This window comes from Gekko japonicus, unplaced genomic scaffold (assembly GCF_001447785.1).
Source record: "Gekko japonicus isolate JY-2015 unplaced genomic scaffold, Gekko_japonicus_V1.1 scaffold4858, whole genome shotgun sequence".
NCBI lineage: Eukaryota > Metazoa > Chordata > Lepidosauria > Squamata > Gekkonidae > Gekko > Gekko japonicus.
This window is the reverse complement of record NW_015163233.1, coordinates 50,238-70,870: the sequence shown is the minus strand read 5'-3', so window position 1 is coordinate 70,870 and position 20,633 is coordinate 50,238. Positions and strand designations below refer to the sequence as shown.

The 20,633-nt window shown below is 46.8% G+C and overlaps 1 protein-coding gene across 1 annotated transcript; it reads left to right on the top strand.

The window, feature by feature from the left end:
* Window positions 1-3,798: 3,798 nt before the first annotated feature.
* On the top strand, window positions 3,799-19,447 carry LOC107106977 (synaptotagmin-A-like; the record flags this gene model as incomplete). The annotated part of the gene is made up of 6 exons (XM_015407192.1): window positions 3,799-3,894; window positions 4,858-5,025; window positions 7,257-7,424; window positions 12,162-12,279; window positions 13,997-14,130; window positions 19,214-19,447. Coding segments are annotated over 6 exons (918 nt in total), but the record flags the coding sequence as incomplete, so codon positions are not given.
* Window positions 19,448-20,633: the final 1,186 nt, after the last annotated feature.

The window sequence follows — 20,633 nt, the reverse complement described above, 5'->3', positions numbered from 1 at the left end:
TTATCTCATAATTATTATTCAAATGTTTTCATGTAAAATGATTAAGTGCACTGGTCGTTGACTTGACTTGACATGGTTAAGTGCACTGGTTGTTGACTTGACACTTCACTCAAAACCTACTAAAGCGAGTAAGCTAAGTCTGGAGTAACTCTGCACAGTATTGCATTGTGATTTATCTGAAACCTGCTATTCTCTCATTTCTTGTCTACTGAGGAAAGCAGGCAAACAACCAAAAGTACTTGAGGGGCTGACTGATTGCACTCAAAGGAAACAAGCAAATATTTAGACAAAGGATTCCAGCATAACTATTATAGGTAAATGCATCCTTTGCTCTAAGGAAACCAAAATGGGGCCTGTTAGGATGTATTTCTCAGCAAAGTGAAGATATCTGAAGGAAGGGCAGAGTGGAAAGTTTCCCAGGAACCAGGTAGTATTACAGCTGCACTTGCTTTGTTGTTGTTTAGTTGCCCAGTTGAGTCCGACTCTTCACGACCCCATGGACCACATCATGCCAGGCCTCCTTAGAAGTCTTGCTCCTGGACATTGCTCTCCCATTCATTGGGGGATTTCTCTTAACGGGCCGCTTCCAGAGTATTTTTCCTGTCTGATTGATTCCTATTCTAGAAGGGTATTCATGCTGGCCTGTTTTAATGTGCTCCCCTCAGCTGTGTTATAGGGGAGATTTTTAAAAATACCATTCCCGGATAGGTTATGTCCCTGTGGGCTAAAGGAGATTGAAGGAACGGACTATATACTACTAATTTATAGATTTTACCAGGATTTACATGCTTATAACCTCGTCCCTATACTGTGTTCCCTGGAGGGCAAATCTGAGGAAAGTAAGATAATGAACCTCCTAGCCTCAAACAGGGCTGATACCATCGAAGCAGTGGCAAACTTCCTTTATAGAGCGTATAGGAGGAGAAGTTCTTTTTTGGCAGAAGGGGTAGTGAATTAACTGTTTTGTTTGTTTGCCGTTTCTGTACCGAAGGCTGCTGTTGTTATGACAATAAAGTTTTGTTGTGTTGTGTTGTGTTGACTCTTCGTGACCCCATGGACCACATCATGCCAGGCCCTCCTGTCTTCCATCTTCCTCCAAAGTTTGCTTAATTTCATGTTCATTGCATCGATAACACTGTCTAACCATCTCATTCTTTTCCGTCCCCTTCTTCAATCTTTCCCAGCATCAGGGTCTTCTCCAGTGAGTGCTCCCTTCTCATTTGGTGGCCAAAGTATCTGAGCTTCTGTTTCAGTATCTGGCCTTCCAGGGAACAGAGAGTTGATTTCTTTTAGGATTGACTGATTTGATCTTGCAGTCCAAGGGACTCTCAAGAGTCTTCTCCAGCATCATAATTCGAAAGCATCTATTCTTCAGCGCTCAGCCTTCCTTATGGTCCAACTCTCGTAGCCATACATTACTACTGAGAATAGCATTGCTTTGACCATACGGACTTTAGTTGGCAGGGTGATGTCTCTTTTTATTATGCTGTCAAGGTTTGCCATAGCTTTCCTCCCAAGGAGCAGGCATTTTTTAAGCAAAAGACACACTTGCTATGAGCACCAAATAAATACAGTTTGGGAAAGGCAATGAAGGAAATATTAGGTACCTTGCAGGACCTGACATTTGGGAGCAGACAATATGACAGTGGGCTACATCTTTAATGTGTCCTCTTTTGGTTTTCTGCTACAGTCCTGCCAAAGTCTAATTTTTTATTGTTCGGTTCCAAAATGACTGCTCCTTAATGTCCCACTTGCAAAGCACAGCAATGATATTTTTGATTGCCTGTGATGTTTAAGTCATATATCTTACATACTGCTAGGGATGAGCATGAACAAGCTCACAAACTAAAGTTCATGATGAATTTTGGCCACTTCAAGGTTTACGGAGTCAAGCTCATGGCAGGTCAACTGGCATGGACTTTCTGTGGACTTTCTGTGGACTTTCAAGCTGTTTGTGGAGGTTCGTTGAGAGCCAGTTTGGTGCAGTGGTTAAGTGCACAGACTCTAATCTGGGAGAACTGGGTTTGATTCCCCACTCCTCCACTTGCACCTGCTGGATGACCTTGGGCAAGCCGTAGCTCTGATAAGAGCTGTTCTTGAAAAAGAGCAGTTTCTGTCAAGAGCTCTCTCAGCCCCACGACAGACTGTCTCCGCTCAATCAAAATGTTTACATAACTTCAAAGCAACAACTTGGAAGACATATAGAGGAACATCCTGGGTAGGTCCGCTGTGATTTTGATGTCTCTGCCTTGCACAGGATCCATTCTATATACTCCTGAACCTTTTCAACCTACACCTGTCATCATGATAGCTGACAGGCAGTCATTTCAGGAGGTCCAGGGGTGTACAGAACACATCCTGTGCAAGCTAGAGACACCAATCTCCCTCCCCTGGATACTCCTCTAAATGCCCCCCCCCCAAGCTTGGTGTCTCCAGTTTGCACAGGATCTGTTCTATATACTCCTGAACCTCTTGAACCTGTCCCTGTCAAAATGATCACCATTTTGACAGGTGCAAGTCCAGGAGGTTCAGGAGTGTACAGAACAGATCCTATGCAAGCTAGAGACACCAAACTCACCAGAGATCTCCATCTGACTGTCTTCTACCTGCCCTCCAAGGGTGGTGAGGACTGGATTTACAAGGCCCGAGTTGCCGCCCCCCAAAGAAGGTGTCTCCAGGAAAGTGCTTTCTGGGGAAATGACAGGCAGTAAATCCAATCCTCACCAAACTTGGAGGGCAGGTAGAGTGTAATGTACTGGGAGTATTACATAAATCGCCTAATTCACTTACAATGTTAAGTTTCGAGCCAGCCAGGGCTCCATCTACTCTCGCACCCTATTGGTCATTCTGAACAAGCGACCAATCGCAGCTAAGCAAGGTCCCTAAGCGGGAAGAGTTCCCATTGGTCTTTATCCTGACAATCTTATTGGTTGTTATTTGTAAATAGGTGTGGCTATGTTAGCCCGGGAATGTTTAAAAGGAGCCAAGCTCCCAATGTTAATCTGTTCTGGTTCTGAATGCGTTTTTTTGTGTTTGTTCACTACTTCAATAAAGCTGAATCACTGAGCTGAAACCACTCTCCGAGTCTTTGTTAGTCCGATCTAACATAGAGGACAGTCCGCCAGAGTTCCCCTGCAAGTCTGGTGTCTCTAGCATGCCAGTGGGGGCATTCTACTGCCTCATGAACAGTACATGGTTAGCAAACGGGGCATGCCACGAACCATGAACTGAACCACATTTTCCCAGTTTATACTCATCCCTACATACTGCCTTTCTGCTTTCAAAAGCCAACTTGATATAGAAGAGCAACACAGAGTGGGGATTACTTCTTTGTTCTGAATTGGCCAGAGTTATAACTTCACCTTAAAGACAGAGTCCAGGGCTATTTTTGGCTAGGAACGCGCAGGAACGGAGTTCCGGCTGGCTCCCAAGTTGGCCACGCCCAGCAGGAACTCATTAGCATAATAGGCCACACCCAACAGCAGAAACTCATTAGGATTGGCTACATGTGGGGTGTGTGGCCTAACATGCAAAGGAGTTCCTGCTACAAAAAAAGGCCTTGGGTTTGGACAACAAACAAGTTAAACAGAATAAGAAGCAAAAGGTGGGTGTGGCTGGATGACCACACTTCTGGTAACATGGGGGTGCGGCCTAATGTGCTAATGAGCTGTGCTGTCAGGGGTGTGGCCTAATATGCTAATGAGTTCCTGCTGTTGGGTGTGGCCTATTATGCTAATGAGTTCCTGCTGGGCTTTTTCTACAAAAAGAGCCCTGCAGAGTACAAATTTCTTTACATAGGTCCAGCCTGATACGGAAGATATAGAATGTGGCCTTGAGGATGAGAAGCGTGGACAGCTACAGTATTCCCTGGAATATGACTTCCGTAGCCAGGAGGTATGATTTGCAAATCCAGACTGAAATATTTATGTAGTGCCGTTTTATGGCAAAACCACCATGTCTTCCCAATGACCTTTTCTCCTCTCAGCATTTCATACCCTTTTCGTGTCTCTAACCCTGTAATTACTCCTTCACGCCACTTAATTTCCAGAGCCAGCAATTACTAGTATGCTGATGTTCTTTTATATTTGGCCCATCACTGCACAGGATTTCAGTACAGTAAGACATCTGAATGGCCGAGTTCAGACTGGCCGTTTGCCCCAATATAGGCACGTTTCAGAAATGTTCCACAACCGGATTAAAGGGGCTGTTCACATGAGCACATCTGGCGTTCCCCAGCGGTACTCAACCCGTCTTGTAACGCTTCGCTCCCGAGTTTAAAAGATACCCGGGGAAAGTGGTATCAAACCCTGGAAAGTGCGATTATCCCGCTTCCATCCTGCACCAACAAAGTGTGAATGCTGATGTTTTTGAATTCTTGTGCGCTGATGCACATAAGCACAAAGCTGCACCTTACAGCCGTGCTTCTGCCACGGACGGGCCAACAGTGCGAATGCTCCCTTGCACCTCCTCCCCGGTATGCTCCTGCATCAGTCAGTGCAGTGTGACCGGGAAAACCCGGAACAGTTTGTTCCAGATCTTTTTTTGCCATGACTCCCTCCCGCTTCAAACTGCCAGTCTGACCTCGGCCAATGTGTCTCGAATGCTTCATATGATTCACTCCTGTCCTCTTCTATTCTAAACAGCTTTATCTGCTTTTCTTTTTATAATTATAACCCCCTTTAATCAGCTAAAGAAGTTCAAAGTGGCTAACAACAAATAACCGGCAAACTTCTGTGGTCTTCGCATTTCCATATCTTACTTGCTTTTCCCATTCCAGTAACTGATTTCTGCAGTACCCAAACTTAATGCTTGTTGCTAGCGTATCAACTTAATGTTTCAATGTCGATACTTTTAAAGCTGAAGGTTGGAGTAAAGCAAGCAGCAGATCTGAAAGCAATGGACAGTGGAGGTACTTCTGATCCCTATGTGATTGTCTATCTAACATCGGATATGAGGAAGAAGTATGAAACAAAGGTTTACCGTAAGACACTCAACCCTGTTTTCAATGACAGTTTCGTTTTTCAGGTAGGAAGCAAATTCTAAAGGAATAGCTATGTTGTCTGCTGGAGTTGAAAAGAGTTTTGTAGCAAAGCACCTTCAAGACTCACAAATGTTCCGTAGCTTAAGCTTTTGTGGATTTTTGTGAGCCATGTTTTTCAAATGCATCTAAGGAAGTGGGTTCACGAAATTTATGCCACAACAAATGTGTTACTCTGCAACATCCCACAAACTAAGAAATGCAGTATTCTCTGTCAGCTAACTGGCCCATTTATGTTCAGTTCAGTAATCTGTATTTGTTTACAGGATATACCTTGGGCGATTTCTCACTAGAGCTGCCTCGCAGCACAGCCGCCGTTTGCCCCGACACAAACATGTCAATTTCACACCCGAAGCTCTGGGGCTGCATTTTGACTCGAGGCTTCGCCCGATTTCCTTCGCAGTTTCGTGATCCTGGTTTTTGAGGATCATGAAACTACGGAGGAAATTGGGCGAAGCCGCGGGTCAAATGCAGCCCCGCAGCCTCGGGTGTGAAATTGACAGGTTTGTGTTGGGGCAAACGGCGCTGCGCTGCGAGGCAGCTCTAGTGAGAAATCGCCCCTTAAGTCAAAGAATCCAGTGACTTGGTGTAGTTTAACCATATAAATAACCAGAAGAACATGATAGACCTGTCTAAAGCAAGTTCTATTGAAATCAGTGGGACTTAACTTCCACATCATGTCTTTAGGATCAAAGTGCAAGCCATATGTTAAAAAAAAAAAGTCCTGGAGATTTGCCATTACATAGGCAAAACAGTTTGGGCTGGTGAGCATATGGTGTGAAACTTCTGAGATTATGGAGTGTCATTGTACACTTTGAATCTAGGAGTCCAAGGGAGACTTGGTATTTATCTCCAAAAGCTATGGGAGGGCAGTCAGAAATACAAATACGGGACTTCTAACGATCAAAAGATGAAACATCCTTGTTATGAAGACAAAACAACATGATGGATATTTACAAAATTATGAACGGCATGGAGAAAGTGACATGAGAAATTTCGCTTAAAAAAACCTCTAATCTTTGAGTTAATTGATCGCAAGTAGGTTCAGGATTCGTAAAAGGAATTATCTTTCCATGTAATACTTTACGTTACTGGATAGAGCCGGCGTGGTGTCGTGGTTAAGAGTAGCAGGCTCTCATCTGGAGAACCCAGTTTGATTCCCCACTCCCCCACATGCAGCCAGCAGGGTGACCTTTGGCCAGTCACAGCTCTCTCAGAGCTCTCTCGGCCCCACCAACCTCACAGGGTGTCTGTTGTTGGGAGAGGAAGGGAAGGTGATTGTAAGCCACTCTGAGATGCCTTTGGGTAGTGAAGGGCGGGGTATAAATCCAATCTCTTCTTCAGTGTTGCACAATGTGGTGATAACTATCAGTTTAGGTAAAAGGTAAAGGTTCCCTTGCTCGAAAGCCAGTCGAATCCGACGTTAGGATTGCGGTGCTCATCTCCGTTTCAAAGCCGAAGAGCCAGCGCTGTCTGAAGATGTTTCCGTGGTCATGTGGCTGGCATGACTAAACACCAAGTCGCACGGAACACTGTTACCTTCCCACCGAAGCGGTACCTATTGATCTACTTGCAATTTCTTGCTTTCGAACTGCTAGGTTGGCAGGAGCTGGAACTACAGACGGGAGCTCACTCCGTCATGCGGCACCCGAGTCTCGAACTGCTGAACTACTGACCTTCCACAGCCTGCAGTTCAGCGTCTTAACCATTTGAGCCACCGCAGCTCCTTTTAACTATCAGTACACTTGGCTTTAAAAATAAGTACATAAATTCCTGGATGAGCAGTCCACTCCATTACTTAAGATAACTAAATGTGGAATCTCCATATTCAAATGCTTCTGAGTACCTGGGTGGTGGGGACAAATGGCTAGGAGATGAGTATCGTTGTCATGTTCACTTGATTATCTTCCTTGGGGAATTGTTCTGCCCATTGTTTTGAGATACAGCACTGGTTAGATGGATGTTTGGACCAATTGAGTCAGATAATTATTGCATTCTGAAGATGAAGATGTAATATAAAATAGACGGAGTTGCAATTCTATGCATACTTACTTGGGTGTAAGCTCCATTGAACCCAGTGGGATTTATTTCTAAGTATACATGCCTAGGTTGGGGCTGTAATTTCTTCATTAAACCCATACAACTTCCAGAGTGATTTGACCTCATTAGAGGACTTTGTGAATCAGATTCATTTTTTCCCTCCTTGCAATCTTTCCAGATACCCCAGGCGGAGGTAGCTGAATCCACCCTGGTGATGCAGGTGTATGATTTCAATCGTTTCTCCAAACATGACATCATTGGCGAGATGCGGCTGCCTCTTGGGGATGTTGACTTTCAACATGTTATTGAGCAATGGCACGAGCTCACTGCAGCCAGCAAGAATGAGGTTGGTATCTCAGGCAAGTAGGTGGGAATGCAGCTAGTCAGAGAGGACTGGGAAAATATCCTATTATCATCGCACTCGTTAGCACTGTTTGTTGATTCCTCCTTATTTCCATAAAGAGGCAACTCCTTGTATAATTGTTTACAAATGAAATCATCTTGGTCGTGTTGTGTACTAGACATAGACCTCTTGCATGATGTCTCCATGGCCCAGTCCTATGCTATATAACGCAAGGGCAACACTTGCGTTGGTTTATTTATTTAGTCCAATTGCGTTCAGATGCACCATTTGATCTGGTGCCGTCACGCTTCAGTAACGGATTCTATATGCACAATCACATGGTCAACATCTGCCTCCCATCCCCATGAACTGGGGAAATGGAGGTTTGTTTTTGTTTGTCGTTTGTGCAGCCACATGGACGACGAACCACAGCCCTTCACAGGGCTATTTTGGGGCAGGAACGCACAGGAACGGAGTTCCGGCTGGCTCCCGAGTTGGCCACGCCCAGCAGGAACTCATTAGCATAATAGGCCATGCCCAACAGCAGAAACTCATTAGGATTGGCTACATTAGGGGTGTGTGGCCTAACATGCAAAGGAGTTCCTGCTACAAAAAAAGCCCTGGGTTTTGACAACAAACAAGGTAAACAGAATAAGAAGCAAAAGGTGGGTGTGGCTGGATGACCACACTTCTGGTAACACAGGAGTGTGGCCTCATATGCTAACGACCTGTGCTGTCAGGGGTGTGGCCTAATATGCTAATGAGTTTCTGCTGTTGGGTGTGGCCAATTATGCTAATGAGTTCCTGCTGGGCTTTTTCTACAAAAAAAAGCCCTGGCCCTTCACAGACCTTTCCATTTACCAAACCGGTTCATTTCATGAAGTTTGTGATGTGGTAGAATGGCACCCCTGTGGAGGGCATGAACATAACTTGTTGCTTTGCTCACACTTGCACCTTACCCCCGGGCCTCCTCCCTTTACTCATACACAGAGCACTACTAAAGGCTACAGAATTCGAGAAGCCTTGAATCACACATGACATCTGAATGAAGGGACCTGGGAAAATTGGAGTCTGAGTCAAGGCTTTCCATACCTTGAAACCTTCAGGTGTTCTCCGTGTAAAAGGGTGGGTGCCCTGTGAGTACAGCAAATTTTGTATCTATGCCTGTCATAATTGCAACTCTGGCCCTGGTCACATGGGCCAGATAACACGGGGGGGAGGCATGGCTGTTCGCCCCGGAGCAAAATAAAACGTGGTAGCCCGATCACACGGTCCCCTGAGTCTCCGTGCTTCAGCTGTTAGCTGGCGATCACACGGTGATGCTGCAGCATGGCAAAGAAGCGGTGCAGCACGATCACACAAACATTTCACGTTTGTGCGCATGCGCAGTTCTGCAGAGCAGCACTACTTTCAGTTTCGTGTTTGTGCGCATGCGTTTATGAAAAACATCCGGTTTGCGATGGGACATGGACGGGCGCCGAATGCCACGGGATACTAGTGCTCCCGCGATCAGACGCCCACCTGTGCCACACGTTTTCCGGATACTAGTGCACTTTCCTTGGTACTTTTTAACTCCGCATCTTCGGTGGGATGCCACGGGTTGGCCACCGGTGCTCTACGCTTTCCAGATTTTGTGGTGTGATCCCGCCCCGAAAATCCGCCCAAAATTCGTGCCTTTCACGCGGCGAATTCTCCGTGTGACCGGGGCCTCTGTTTGGCATGACATTTGAATGCAGCCACTGAGTAGCCATAGAAGGTTTAATAAGGGTCACTGTTACCTATATATGTTATAAACCTTAAAAGTCTCAGACACATTTGGGCACTGTGGTCCCAGAAATGCTGTCAAGGGAGATGCTTTTCTAAAAGAAAGGTTTCCAGAAACGGGCTTGTATAGGAGCCCTGCCTTGTGCCCTGGAGGGAAACTCTGGTTCTTCAGTCTAAGAATAGGGGGCCGTCTGCAGTTGCTCAGTGGTGATATCAGACCCTTGAGTCAATCCACGCTCAGCCTAATAGTATTTTCATGAAAGCTTTATTAGAAACAGAGATTTAGATGCGCACAAGAGAGAACTCTTGTTCAGAGTATAAACTAGATCAAGGGTTAGGTATTGTATAGGTAATAGATCAATGTCCCATAATGCAATGGCCATGCAGCGGGCATTCCCTCCCCCACTCTCTCTCACTCCCCCTGCATACTACCCCGCACTACAAGGTTTATTATCTAGCAACAGATGTTTCTTCAAGGAGGAGAGTCTCTTGGGGCTCGTTCTCATGGGAAAGTCATTACCGGCAAAGCTAACCTGACACCCGCATAGGTAAAGGTAAAGGTTCCCTTGCTCGAAAGCCAGTCAAGTCCGACTCTAGGGTTGCGGTGCTCATCTCCGTTTCAAAGCCGAAGAGCCAGCGCTGCCCGAAGACGTTTCCGTGGTCATGTGGCCGGCATGACTAAACACCAAGGATCACGGAATGCTGTTACCTTCCCACCAAAGCGGTACCTATTTATCTACTCGCAATTTCTTGCTTTCGAACTGCTAGGTTGGCAGGAGCTGGAACTAGAGACGGGAGCTCACTCCGTCATGCGGCACACTTGGGTCTCGAACTGCTGAACTACCGCCCTTCCACAGCCTGCAGTTCAGCGTATTAACCACTTGAGCCACCGCAGCTCCTTGACACCCACTTGACAACCCCCCACACACAGATATATGGCATTCACACCTACTCCCCCCCCATCCCTCGGAATCTTTATGCCAAAGAGGGCTGGCAAGGGTTGAGACCAAATGGTCGGAAAAAACGAAAGCGAACTACAAAGACGGAAACAAAAGGAAACATTAGTCAACATTACAATCAGCAAAGCCCGATTCTGACAGGTGAGGACCTCCGCATATTTCCACAGGGACTTTTCTTTTATTATATAATGCTCGTTTTTTAAACAAGAGGCTTCACTGAAGATGGAAGAAGGCAGTGATAAATGGGCATGGTTAAAGGAGGAGTCATGGAACCACAAAACCAAGACCAAGAGTATCTACAGGATACTGTTAATTTATTCATACCAGTGGAGAATGTCAACTTCAAGCTTTATATCTGATAAACGTTTGAGAGACAGAGAACAACATTTATAATAAAATTCTCCTGTCTGCCCTACTTCAGTTCCATTTCTTAGTCAAGTTGAGTACGTAGCCGTTGGCTGAAAAACGGCAGATGCCCCAAGCTGAAGTGACCACATGCAACAGCCCTTGGGTCTCTGAGTCTTAGGAGCAATGCATCAGCCAGTAATGACCTTAAGGACAGGCAGTGGTAAGCAGCTACCTAGAGACATACTTTTTAGTAGTCTGTGCAGCAGATGGTGAAAGTCATTTCCCTGAAAAAAAGCTGTCACGGTCCTCATAGATTTTCTGATTAGTAGTAGTAGTAGTAGGAGGTGAAAGAAGGATTGAAGCTTAAAGGCTATAGAAAGGGAAGAAAAGGACAGATCACTGGGAAGGGACTTAAGAACAACTGGAGTGCACCAGCATGCAGTCCATTAAACCTGGCACAGGTGTGAGAAAAGCATCTTTACTCTAACAGCTTGTTGCATTAGAGTCTCTATCAGCCCTTGGTTCCATACACTCACAGATCCAGAAGTATACGGAGGAAAGGTAGAACATTTAACTTTTTGACCCCATCAAAGTCCTGATTATATGAAATGCAGCAAAATCAAGGGATTGGCGTGACTAATCTGGGATCCTCAGCAAGGGTGTCCTAAGTAGTAGAGAGCTGGGAACTCTGAAAGTTTTTTTTAAAAAGTGATGGTCTCCACGTTTGTTATGGTTTCTTCAAAGCAGGATTTCATGTTGGTGGTTACTGAGTCCATTGCCCACCGTTCCAACTGATTCCCACCACAATTCCTAACAAGTCTTGGAAAAACTGGCTATCAAAATCCTCCCAAAGTCTATTTTGATCAGACACATGGCACTTAAACACCAATAAGCTGGTAAACATAGAACAGAACAAAAGCCTGTTTTATTTCCCAGATCCCCGGAGGAAACAGAAGAGGCCGGGTCTTTTTAAGTGTTGCAAAAGTATGATGTCCTGCCAGCAAGCTTCCCATAGCATCTGGCCACTGCTGGAGATGGGAAGTTGTGATAGATTCTCATTTGATCTGATCCAGATCCTATAGTCTTGCTATCATTGCAGAAATTAACTACACCACTAGAGGGCGCTAAGTGACAACCATGATGACAAATGGCACCCTACCATAAATGGTACATAAATTTAACATAATTTGAGTGTGCCAGCATGGAACTGTATTTGCTATATTTTGTTTAAAAAAACACAACCCCTCTTCATAATTTAGATTACGAATTACTGCTCCTGTTGGTAGGCAGCAGTTAGCGATTCTCAGTGCTAATTAGCTAGTGATTTCACAAAGCCACCTCCTTTGAGCAGGTTTTTTTTGCCCATTTTTAGAAAATGCATATATTTTCTAAAAAATTATAAAGTGACAAACAAATTGAATAAATGTACATGGAAGAAACTGACTACAGAGTATCCCTGTGCATGTCTAGTGTGTACTTTTCCACCTCTCTGTTATTACAACTGTTCCACATACTTCTGAAATCCAGGGGGAAAAAAACTTCTGGGGTAGGAATCATGGTTATTTAGACAATCTTGAGTTTTGGCATTCTTAACTGGGCTTCTAGCTGGCTATAACTGTGTTGCATTAATCTTTACATCCTTTTCCTGTCTTTTCTGTTTGTGATATAGCAAGAGCGCCTTGGGGAGATTTGCTTTTCACTCAGATATGTACCCAGCAGTAGCAAATTAACTGTGGTCATCTTAGAAGCCAAAAAACTTAAGCGGATGGATACACATGGATTGTCAGGTAATCGGGAAGGATCGCTGGAACTGACTGTTGTGTGGAGTAAAGAAAAATTAAGCAGATGCAAAGGCCTTCTAATGAGCATTGCTCAGATAAAGTCTGGAATCACACTGAAACTCCTTGACCTAATGTGGCATGGGAAAACCAGATATCTTGATCTGAATTTCCATTAGCCTTGTAATGTTCTTGATACAAAAAAGATCAACTCAAGGCCATGAAAAAGAATGTGTTGCTAAGTTTCTTGCTTTCTTATCACACAGCTGGAACAAGATTCCCCCCCCCCTCGGGTCTTTCATCTTAAGAAAAGGGAACAAATTTCCCCTTTGTGTCATACTTTGAGCAAGTCTTTGTTTTAGGAGCTGGTGGGAGTTTTGCTCACCCACCTTCAAAAAATTAAAACCACCACTTTCACCTCATGGCAAACCTTGCTGTCCAATCAGCCTGAAAAATCATGACCTGCCCAAGACCACTGAAAAGTATGCAGACGGAGAGTGATTTCAGCTAAGCATACCTTTATTTGTTGTTGTTGTTCAGTCGCACAGTCGAGTCCGACTGTTCGCGACCCCATGGACCAGCTCCCGCCAGGCCATACTGTCCACGGGGTTTTCTTGGCAAAGATACTGGAGTGGGTTGCCATTACCTTCTCCAGGGGATCACACTTGGTCTGAGTTCTCTGCTGTGGCCTGTCCGTCTTGGGTGGCCCTTCACAGCATAGCCCACAGCTTCATCGAACTGCGCAAGCCCCCTTGCCATGACAAGGCAGTGATCCATGAGGGGATATCTTTATTTAGCCCGGAACAAAAGACACCTTTGCCAGCTCACAGGCCGGTTTATATTCCCTTGGAAACCCACCACCAAAACACACCCCACTCCCCGATAGGCTATTTACGGTAACCAAGAGACCTATTGGCTTCACGGTTTGGGACCTAGCCATCTGATAGGGCCGGCTAGGATCCTTCTGGCCCATTGTCTTTAGATATGAAGCTTGAGGTTTTGTCCCTGGGCAAGTCCGGACATGGCCAGCCTTGTCAGGGCTGGATACACTACAACCACCCAATTTGGTTGGAGAGCAAATCCAAACCTGACACTTAAGTCGCTATGGAAGTGGTCCTAAATGTTATTCTATGGGGCTTACTCCCAGGAAAGTGTCCTTAGGATTTCAGCCTGATGCAGTCTATTGATGAAGTGTGATGAAGGAGCTAGGACAGTGGTGGCGAACCTATAGCACGGGTGCCAGAGGTGGCACTCAGAGCCCTCTCTGTGGGCATGTGTGCCATCACCCCAGCCAGGCCCAGACCATCACTAAAGTGTCGAATTCTCTGCCAAATAATTTTAAGTAAATGAAAGCATTTGGGATTGCTTTCCTTACTTTGTTTGGATCATCTTAAGTTAATGTATGGGTTGTTTTTCCTAAAGTAAAACCTCAGTATTCAGGTTAAATTGCCGTGTTGGCACTTTGTGATAAATAAGTGGGTTTTGGGTCGCAGTTTGGGCACTCGGTCTCTAAAAGGTTAGCCATCACTGAGGTAGGATGCGCCACAAAGTTCCAAAAGATGCATGGTGGGTTATATGAATAAACCCTGGATGAAAGTCTGGAGAAAATGGTCCCATTATGAATCAGATAGCTTTATAACAGCCACATGGTGGGGATTTTGATATTCAGGGGTTTCGTTGATTGTAACACTAAGTAGATTTCTTCAATTCCTCTACTCCATCCCAGATCCCTATGTCAAAGTGCAACTTACTTTGAACAAAAAGAAATGGAAGAAAAAGAAGACAAGTATAAAGAAAAACACATTAAGTCCCTACTTCAATGAGGCATTTGTTTTTGAAGTGCCCTTCAGTTTGATTCAGGTAAGTCCCCCTATCTACTCGACACTATTCAAAGGCAGATGTTTAGAAGGGAATTATTAACTTAGACTATGGCTCCTCTAACCCAAAGTTCCCCAACCTTTTTGAGCCTGTGGGTACCTTTGGAATTCTGGCATGGCAGGGGTCATTTCCTGCAGGAGTGCACAGGAGTGGAGCGCCGGCAGTAAAGAGCCCAGGGGGTGGGCACATGCAACAAGCCCCACCCCCTGCTCCCAGCAGCCCTCAGTCAGAGCAAGAAGCAGCCAGGTAAGCTGCAGAGCCCCCCCGCCCCCCCGGTCCAAGACAGTCCAGTGGCACCTTTAAGACCAAGTTTTATTCAGGTACAAGCTCTCCCTCCCCTGAGAGGACAGATCTGCACATTCCCCCCCCCCAATAGCTAGCAATCCAAAAGAGTCTAGTGGAGCCTGAGCGGTAGGTGTTGCCTTATGACACACTTCCGGTGATGTCAGGGGGTGTGGCACAGAGGTCATTTCGGGGGGGAACGTGGGGGAACGCAGTTCCCCCAGGTGAGGTGCAAGGGCGGGGCACATGACGAAGCCCCACCCCCTGCTTCCGGCCGCCCCACTTCCAGCCCTCATTCAGCCAGGAGGAGGCAGGAGAAGAGGGAGGGTAAGTTGCTTCCTCCCCGCCTCTCCCCACCCCTGCCTGCCTGGGGCCAGGGAGGGCCTTGGCGGGGCTTCCTCACACTTCCGCTGGCCTTGCAGGTCCACCGCCGGGCCCCTGATGTCATGGGGTGTGGCATATGCTAATGATTTTTGCTAATGAGTTCCCCTAGCTCTTTTTCTACGAAATGACCCCTGGTGTGGCATATGCAAATAAGTTATGCTAATGAGTTATGCTAATGAGCTCCTGCACCTCTTTTTCTACGAAATGACCCCTGTGGCATAGTATGGTGGACACAGCCACAAAAAGGCTGCCAGAGGAAGCAGAGCCAGCCATTCAATGGCTGCCGCAGCTTACCGTCATTCACACAACTGTGATTCAAGTCAAGTCAGCCTTTATTGGCATAAATTATCAGTACCATTTATGCATTTAAAACCAGTTAAAACTCATATATACAATTCTAGAAGGACCTTTAGCGCAGCTTTAAAGCCAAGCAGGGAAACTTAGCCACCTTCTCCGTGATGTCTGGACTGAAACCTCTTAAAAGTCTATTCACCTTAAGTGCATTAGAGCAAGCACCCATGCTGGTTAAAAGAGAGTGTAAGTAAGTGATCCTTAGGTCCATATACAAATTGCACTGCCGGAGAGCATGAGTGATAGATTCCACACATTTCGATCTGCAAGGGTAGTATCTGGCCAGATGAGAAACCTTGTTAAATCTGCCAAATAAAATGGCGGACGGCTTAGCATTACACCTGGCCAGGGTGAACGCTCTACGTTGTTCAGGGTCCTGCAGAGAGGATAGATATGAGGCCATCAGTCCTGTTGTAAGGGGAATCTCAAATTTCAAGGGGGAGTCACCTGTGATTATTTAAAAAAAAAAAATCTGCACAATCAGTCAGATCTCCAATAGCTAATTAGAAGCCTTGTGGGGCAAAAGCCCCAACCTGGCCCGCACCTACTTAAAAAAACCTGCTTGGCAGCAATGTTCCCTCCAAGCTGTGGAGTCCTCTTAGCAGAAATTCTGCTTTGTGAGCTACCGGCATTAAAGTTGTGAGCGAGTGATTTGTCTACTGCATAAATCAGTTTGCTCTGGAGCCCCATCCTTCCTGAGTGAAGACAAAAATGTGTGAGCTGGAGGCTAAAAAAACTGTGAGCTGGCTCACACTAACTCAGCTTAGAGGGAACACTGCTTGGCAGGCGCCAGGAAAGTTGTTGGGTTGGCACCATGGCCCTCTCAGGGACCACATTGGGGACCCCTGCTCTAACTCAAGGCAGCAGCATGAATTTCAGTTATACTGAATTATGCTTAGATGGTTGTGACCTGGATGAACATTAGAACATAAGAAGAGCCTTGCTGGATCGGACCAGCAGTCTATCTAGTCCAGCCTCCTGTCTCACACAAAGGCCAACCAGTTCCTCTGGACGGCCAACAATGGGGCATAGAGGCCGAGGCCTCCTCCTGGCTCTGGGATTCAGAGGACGAGTGCCTCTGAATATGTAGGTCCCCCTCAGTAGCCAATGGCTAGTCGCCATTGATAGACTCCTCCTCCTTGGATCTATCTAATCCCCCTTTTAAAGCTGTTTATTCCACCACTACATCCTCTGGCAGCAAATCCCACATTTTAATCACTCTCTGTGTAAAGTAGTATTTCCTTTTTGTCCAGCCTGAACCTACGGCCCATCAGCTTCATTGGATGCCCTCGAGGTCTAGTATTTTGGGAGAGGGAGAAAAAGTCCTCCTCGTCAGCTCTCTCCACTCCATGCATACTTTTATACAGGGGTCGTTTTGTAGAAAAAGAGCTAGGGGAACTCATTAGCATAACTCATTAGCATATGCTACACCCCCTGACATCAGGGGCCCGGCGGTGGACCTGCAAGGCCAGCGGGAGTGCGAGGAAGCCCCGCCAAGGCCCTCCCTGGCCCCAGGCAGGCAGGGGTGGGGAGAGGCGGGGAGGGAGGAACTTACCCTCCCTCTTCTCCTGCCTCCTCCTGGCTGAATGAGGGCCGGAAGCGGGGCGGCCGGAAGCAGGGGGCGGGGCTTCATCATGTGCCCTGCCCCTCGCACCTCACCCGGTGGAACTGCGATCCCCCGCGTCCCCCCCGAAATGACCTCTGCTTTTATAAACCCTCCATCATCACACACACACCCTTAGTCGTCTCTTTTCTAAACTGAAAAATCCCAGACTCTTCCGCCTTTCCTCACGGGGCAGGTGCTCCAACCCCCTCATCATCTTGGTCACCCTCCTTGTCAGGTCTCAGAAGCTAAACAGTGTTGGCCGTGGTTACTACTTGGGTGGGAGACCACCGAGGAAATCTGTGGTTGCTACCGAGAGGCAGGCAATGGCAAACCACCTCTATTTGAGCTGTCCTCGAAAAAGAACAGTTTCTGTCAAAAGCTCTCTCAGCCCCACCCACCTCACAGGGTGTCTGTTGTGGGGAGGGGAAGGGAAAGCTGCAAGCTGCTCTGAGACACCTTTGGGTAGAGAAGGGTGGGGTATAAATCCAATCTCTTCTTCTTCTTTTACCTCACAGGGTGTCTGTTGTGGGGAGGGGAAGCGAAAGGAGTTTGTAAGCCGCTCTGAGACACCTTTGGGTAGTGAAGGGCGAGGTATAAATCCAATCTCTTCTCTTCTTCTTCTACCTCACAGAGTGTCTGTTGTGGGGAGGGGAAGGGAAAGGAGTTTGTAAGCCGCTCTGAGACACCTTTGGGTAGTGAAGGGCGAGGTATAAATCCAATCTCTTCTCTTCTTCTTCTCCCTCACAGAGTGTCTGTTGTGGGGAGGGGAAGGGAAAGGAGTTTGTAAGCCGCTCTGAGACACCTTTGGGTAGTGAAGGGCGAGGTATAAATCCAATCTCTTCTCTTCTTCTTCTACCTCACAGAGTGTCTGTTGTGGGGAGGGGAAGGGAAAGGAGTTTGTAAGCCGCTCTGAGACACCTTTGGGTAGTGAAGGGCGAGGTATAAATCCAATCCCTTCTCTTCTTCTTCTACCTCACAGAGTGTCTGTTGTGGGGAGGGGAAGGGAAAGGAGTTTGTAAGCCGCTCTGAGACACCTTTGGGTCCTGAAGGGCGGGGTATAAATCCAATCTCCTCCTCCTCTTTTTCTTCTTCTTCTCGTTCACTGCTACAGCAGCATCCTTTATTTATTTATTTGTTTGTTTGTTTGTTGTATTTATAACCCGCCCTCCCCGCGAGCGGGCTCAGGGCGGCTCACATTGCCTGGCACAGTGTGCCAAGGTTCATAGACAGTCAAAACCTTTAAAGCTTAAAACATTTAACACTTTTGAAACATTTAAAACATTTAAACAATCGACGATTGCCGAATTACGTGCACTCAGTGATTATTAACCAAGATGGCGTGACGTGTCACGCAGGCTCAGGCTATTACAGGCTCCTAGGCAGTTTGGCCCGATCTTACTGCAGCCAGTCTCCACCACAGATATTATTAATGGTCGTTGATGGTAATGTGGGTGGCTCCTAATTGAAGACCTGGTGGAAGAGCTCCATCTTGCAGGCCCTGCGGAACCGCACAAGATCCCGCAGGGCCCTGATCTCCTCCGGGAGCTCATTCCACCAGTAAGGAGCCGCCACTGAGAAGCCCCTGGCTCCAGTAGCTGCGAGCCAGGCCTCCCTGGGGCCTGGAATAACCAGTCGGTGTTGCGCCCTTGACCGTAGTGCTCTCCAGGGATACTTGGGTGTCTGTGGAAGCTGGGGAAGTCAGTCCACGGACATCAGGCACTCTGAAACAACTATGCTTCTCAGGGTTTCTGTGGCACGTGGAGTACTGTCACAGGCAGGGGGGGAAAGAGGGCGCAAAAGAAACCTGCCCCTACTGCCACAGCAGTAACCAGGTAAGGAGATTTCACAAGTGAAGGGTGGGGAGACAGAGAAGAAGATTAAACCTGATGCCGTCAAGATTAAACCTGATGCCGTCAAGACTACGGTGGTGGTGGAGAGCATTGTCAAGTCACGGCTGACTTATGGCAACCCCTGGTGGGGTTTTCAAGGCAAGAGACATTCAGAGGTGGTTTGCCATCGCCTGGCCTCCGTGTCACGACCCTGGCATTCAATCTATTTACTATCCAGGGCTGACCCTGCTTAGCTTTTGAGATCTGATGAGGTCCGGCTAGTTGGGGCTACAGAGATTACAGCAGGGTTTAAAACTGCCATGGGAAAGTAGTTCTGTTAGGAAAAGGTAAAGGTTTCCCTTGCGCGAAAGCCAGTCAAATTTTACTCTAGGGAGCTGGGCGCTCATCTCTGTTTCCAAGCCGGAGAGCCAGCGCTGTCCGAAGATGTTTCCGTGGTCATGTGGCCGGTATGACTAGATGCCGAGGCACACGGAGTGCTGTTAGCTGAGCCCTATTATTTAGGGTGGTGGTGGTGGAATATTTCTCTAAATTCATTTCTTCCTCATCTCTTCCTTCACCTCTCCTCATTTTATGTCTTTGTGTCTTCTTTTAGAATGTGGACTTCGTGATCTCAGTCTGGGATCATGATAAAATGACCAAGGATGACCAGATTGGCAAGGTGTTCTTGGGCTGTAGAGCTACCGGCAACCAGCTGCGTCATTGGTCAGATATGCTAGCCAATCCCCGCAGGCCAGTCGCACAGTGGCACAGCCTACAGCCTGTGGAAGACGTGGACAAAACCTTGGGGCTGAAGTCTCGCTTCAAGCTGCCGATACCCAACAGCTAAACAGAACAGCTCTCTCTAGTCCTCTCCGACTTGATAAGGGGGTAATCCATATATTCTAGGATCAAAAGGGAAAGTTTGCAAAATGGGCTGGTTACCCAAATTGCAGAAGATAACAGCCTGAGCCGTGTAACATCTGGATCTTTTAGAAATGTAGCTAAAAGTATGCTGCGCATGAGAATTAACCCTGGGCCAAGCAAAGGACAATTCATTATGTCTGCAGTGCACTGTCCTAGGAAGAATGCCATACTTCAGGCTGATGGAGATGCCCATGGTAGTATTTCCGATACATGATGTGGCCACGCAAGATTGAATTGAAAGCCATGATGTTAATACGATGTGGAAAAGGCAGCATGTGTAATTGTGTGGAGCCACTGTTTTTATCCGGCCTAAAGAGAAGAGAATGATTAGGATGGAAACATAATTGCAGTCATGATCATTACCCATGTTAATATTTTACCATTCCAGCTACAGAGACGATCACTAATAAAGGGCTTGTTGAATACAAGGCAATAACCAAATGCATCTTTTAACATTGCTACTAGCTATTTAAGCAGATTTTAGATATATTTTTTTAATGACACAAGTTCAACACTGAGTGTGTGTATACATAGGCTGAGGACAGACTGGCAGTATGAAGCACGAGGGAGGCAGAGCAAAGAGACCCGGACCAAGTTGTGCCGGGGATTCCCGGTCGCACTGCACCTACTGATGCGGGAGCATTCCGGAGAGGAGGCGCAAGGGAGCGTTCGCACTGTTGGCACGCCCTGGCGGAGACGCACCTGTAAGCGGCTTTTTTCCACTCCGGCGACATGCACCTATGCGCATAGGTGCAACAATGCAGCTTGTTTGCGGCTCTTAGCGTGCACACTTCCGGGAAGCGGGATCAACGCGCCCTCCAGGGTTTGCTACAGCTTTCACCTGCTACTTTTTTAACGCAGTAGGGAATCGTCACAGGATGGGTTGAGTACGGCTGGGGAACGCCGTACAGCTGTGGCTGTGTGAACCGGCCCCTTTAATCCATTTGTGAAACGTCACACAGGGCTCTCTTTGTAGCTGGAACTCCTTTGCATATTAGGCCACACACCCCTAATGTAGCCAATCCTCCAAGAGCTTACAGAGCTTTTCTTACAGGGGCTACTGTAAGCTCTTGGAGGATTGGCTACATTAGGGGTGTGTCACTTAATAT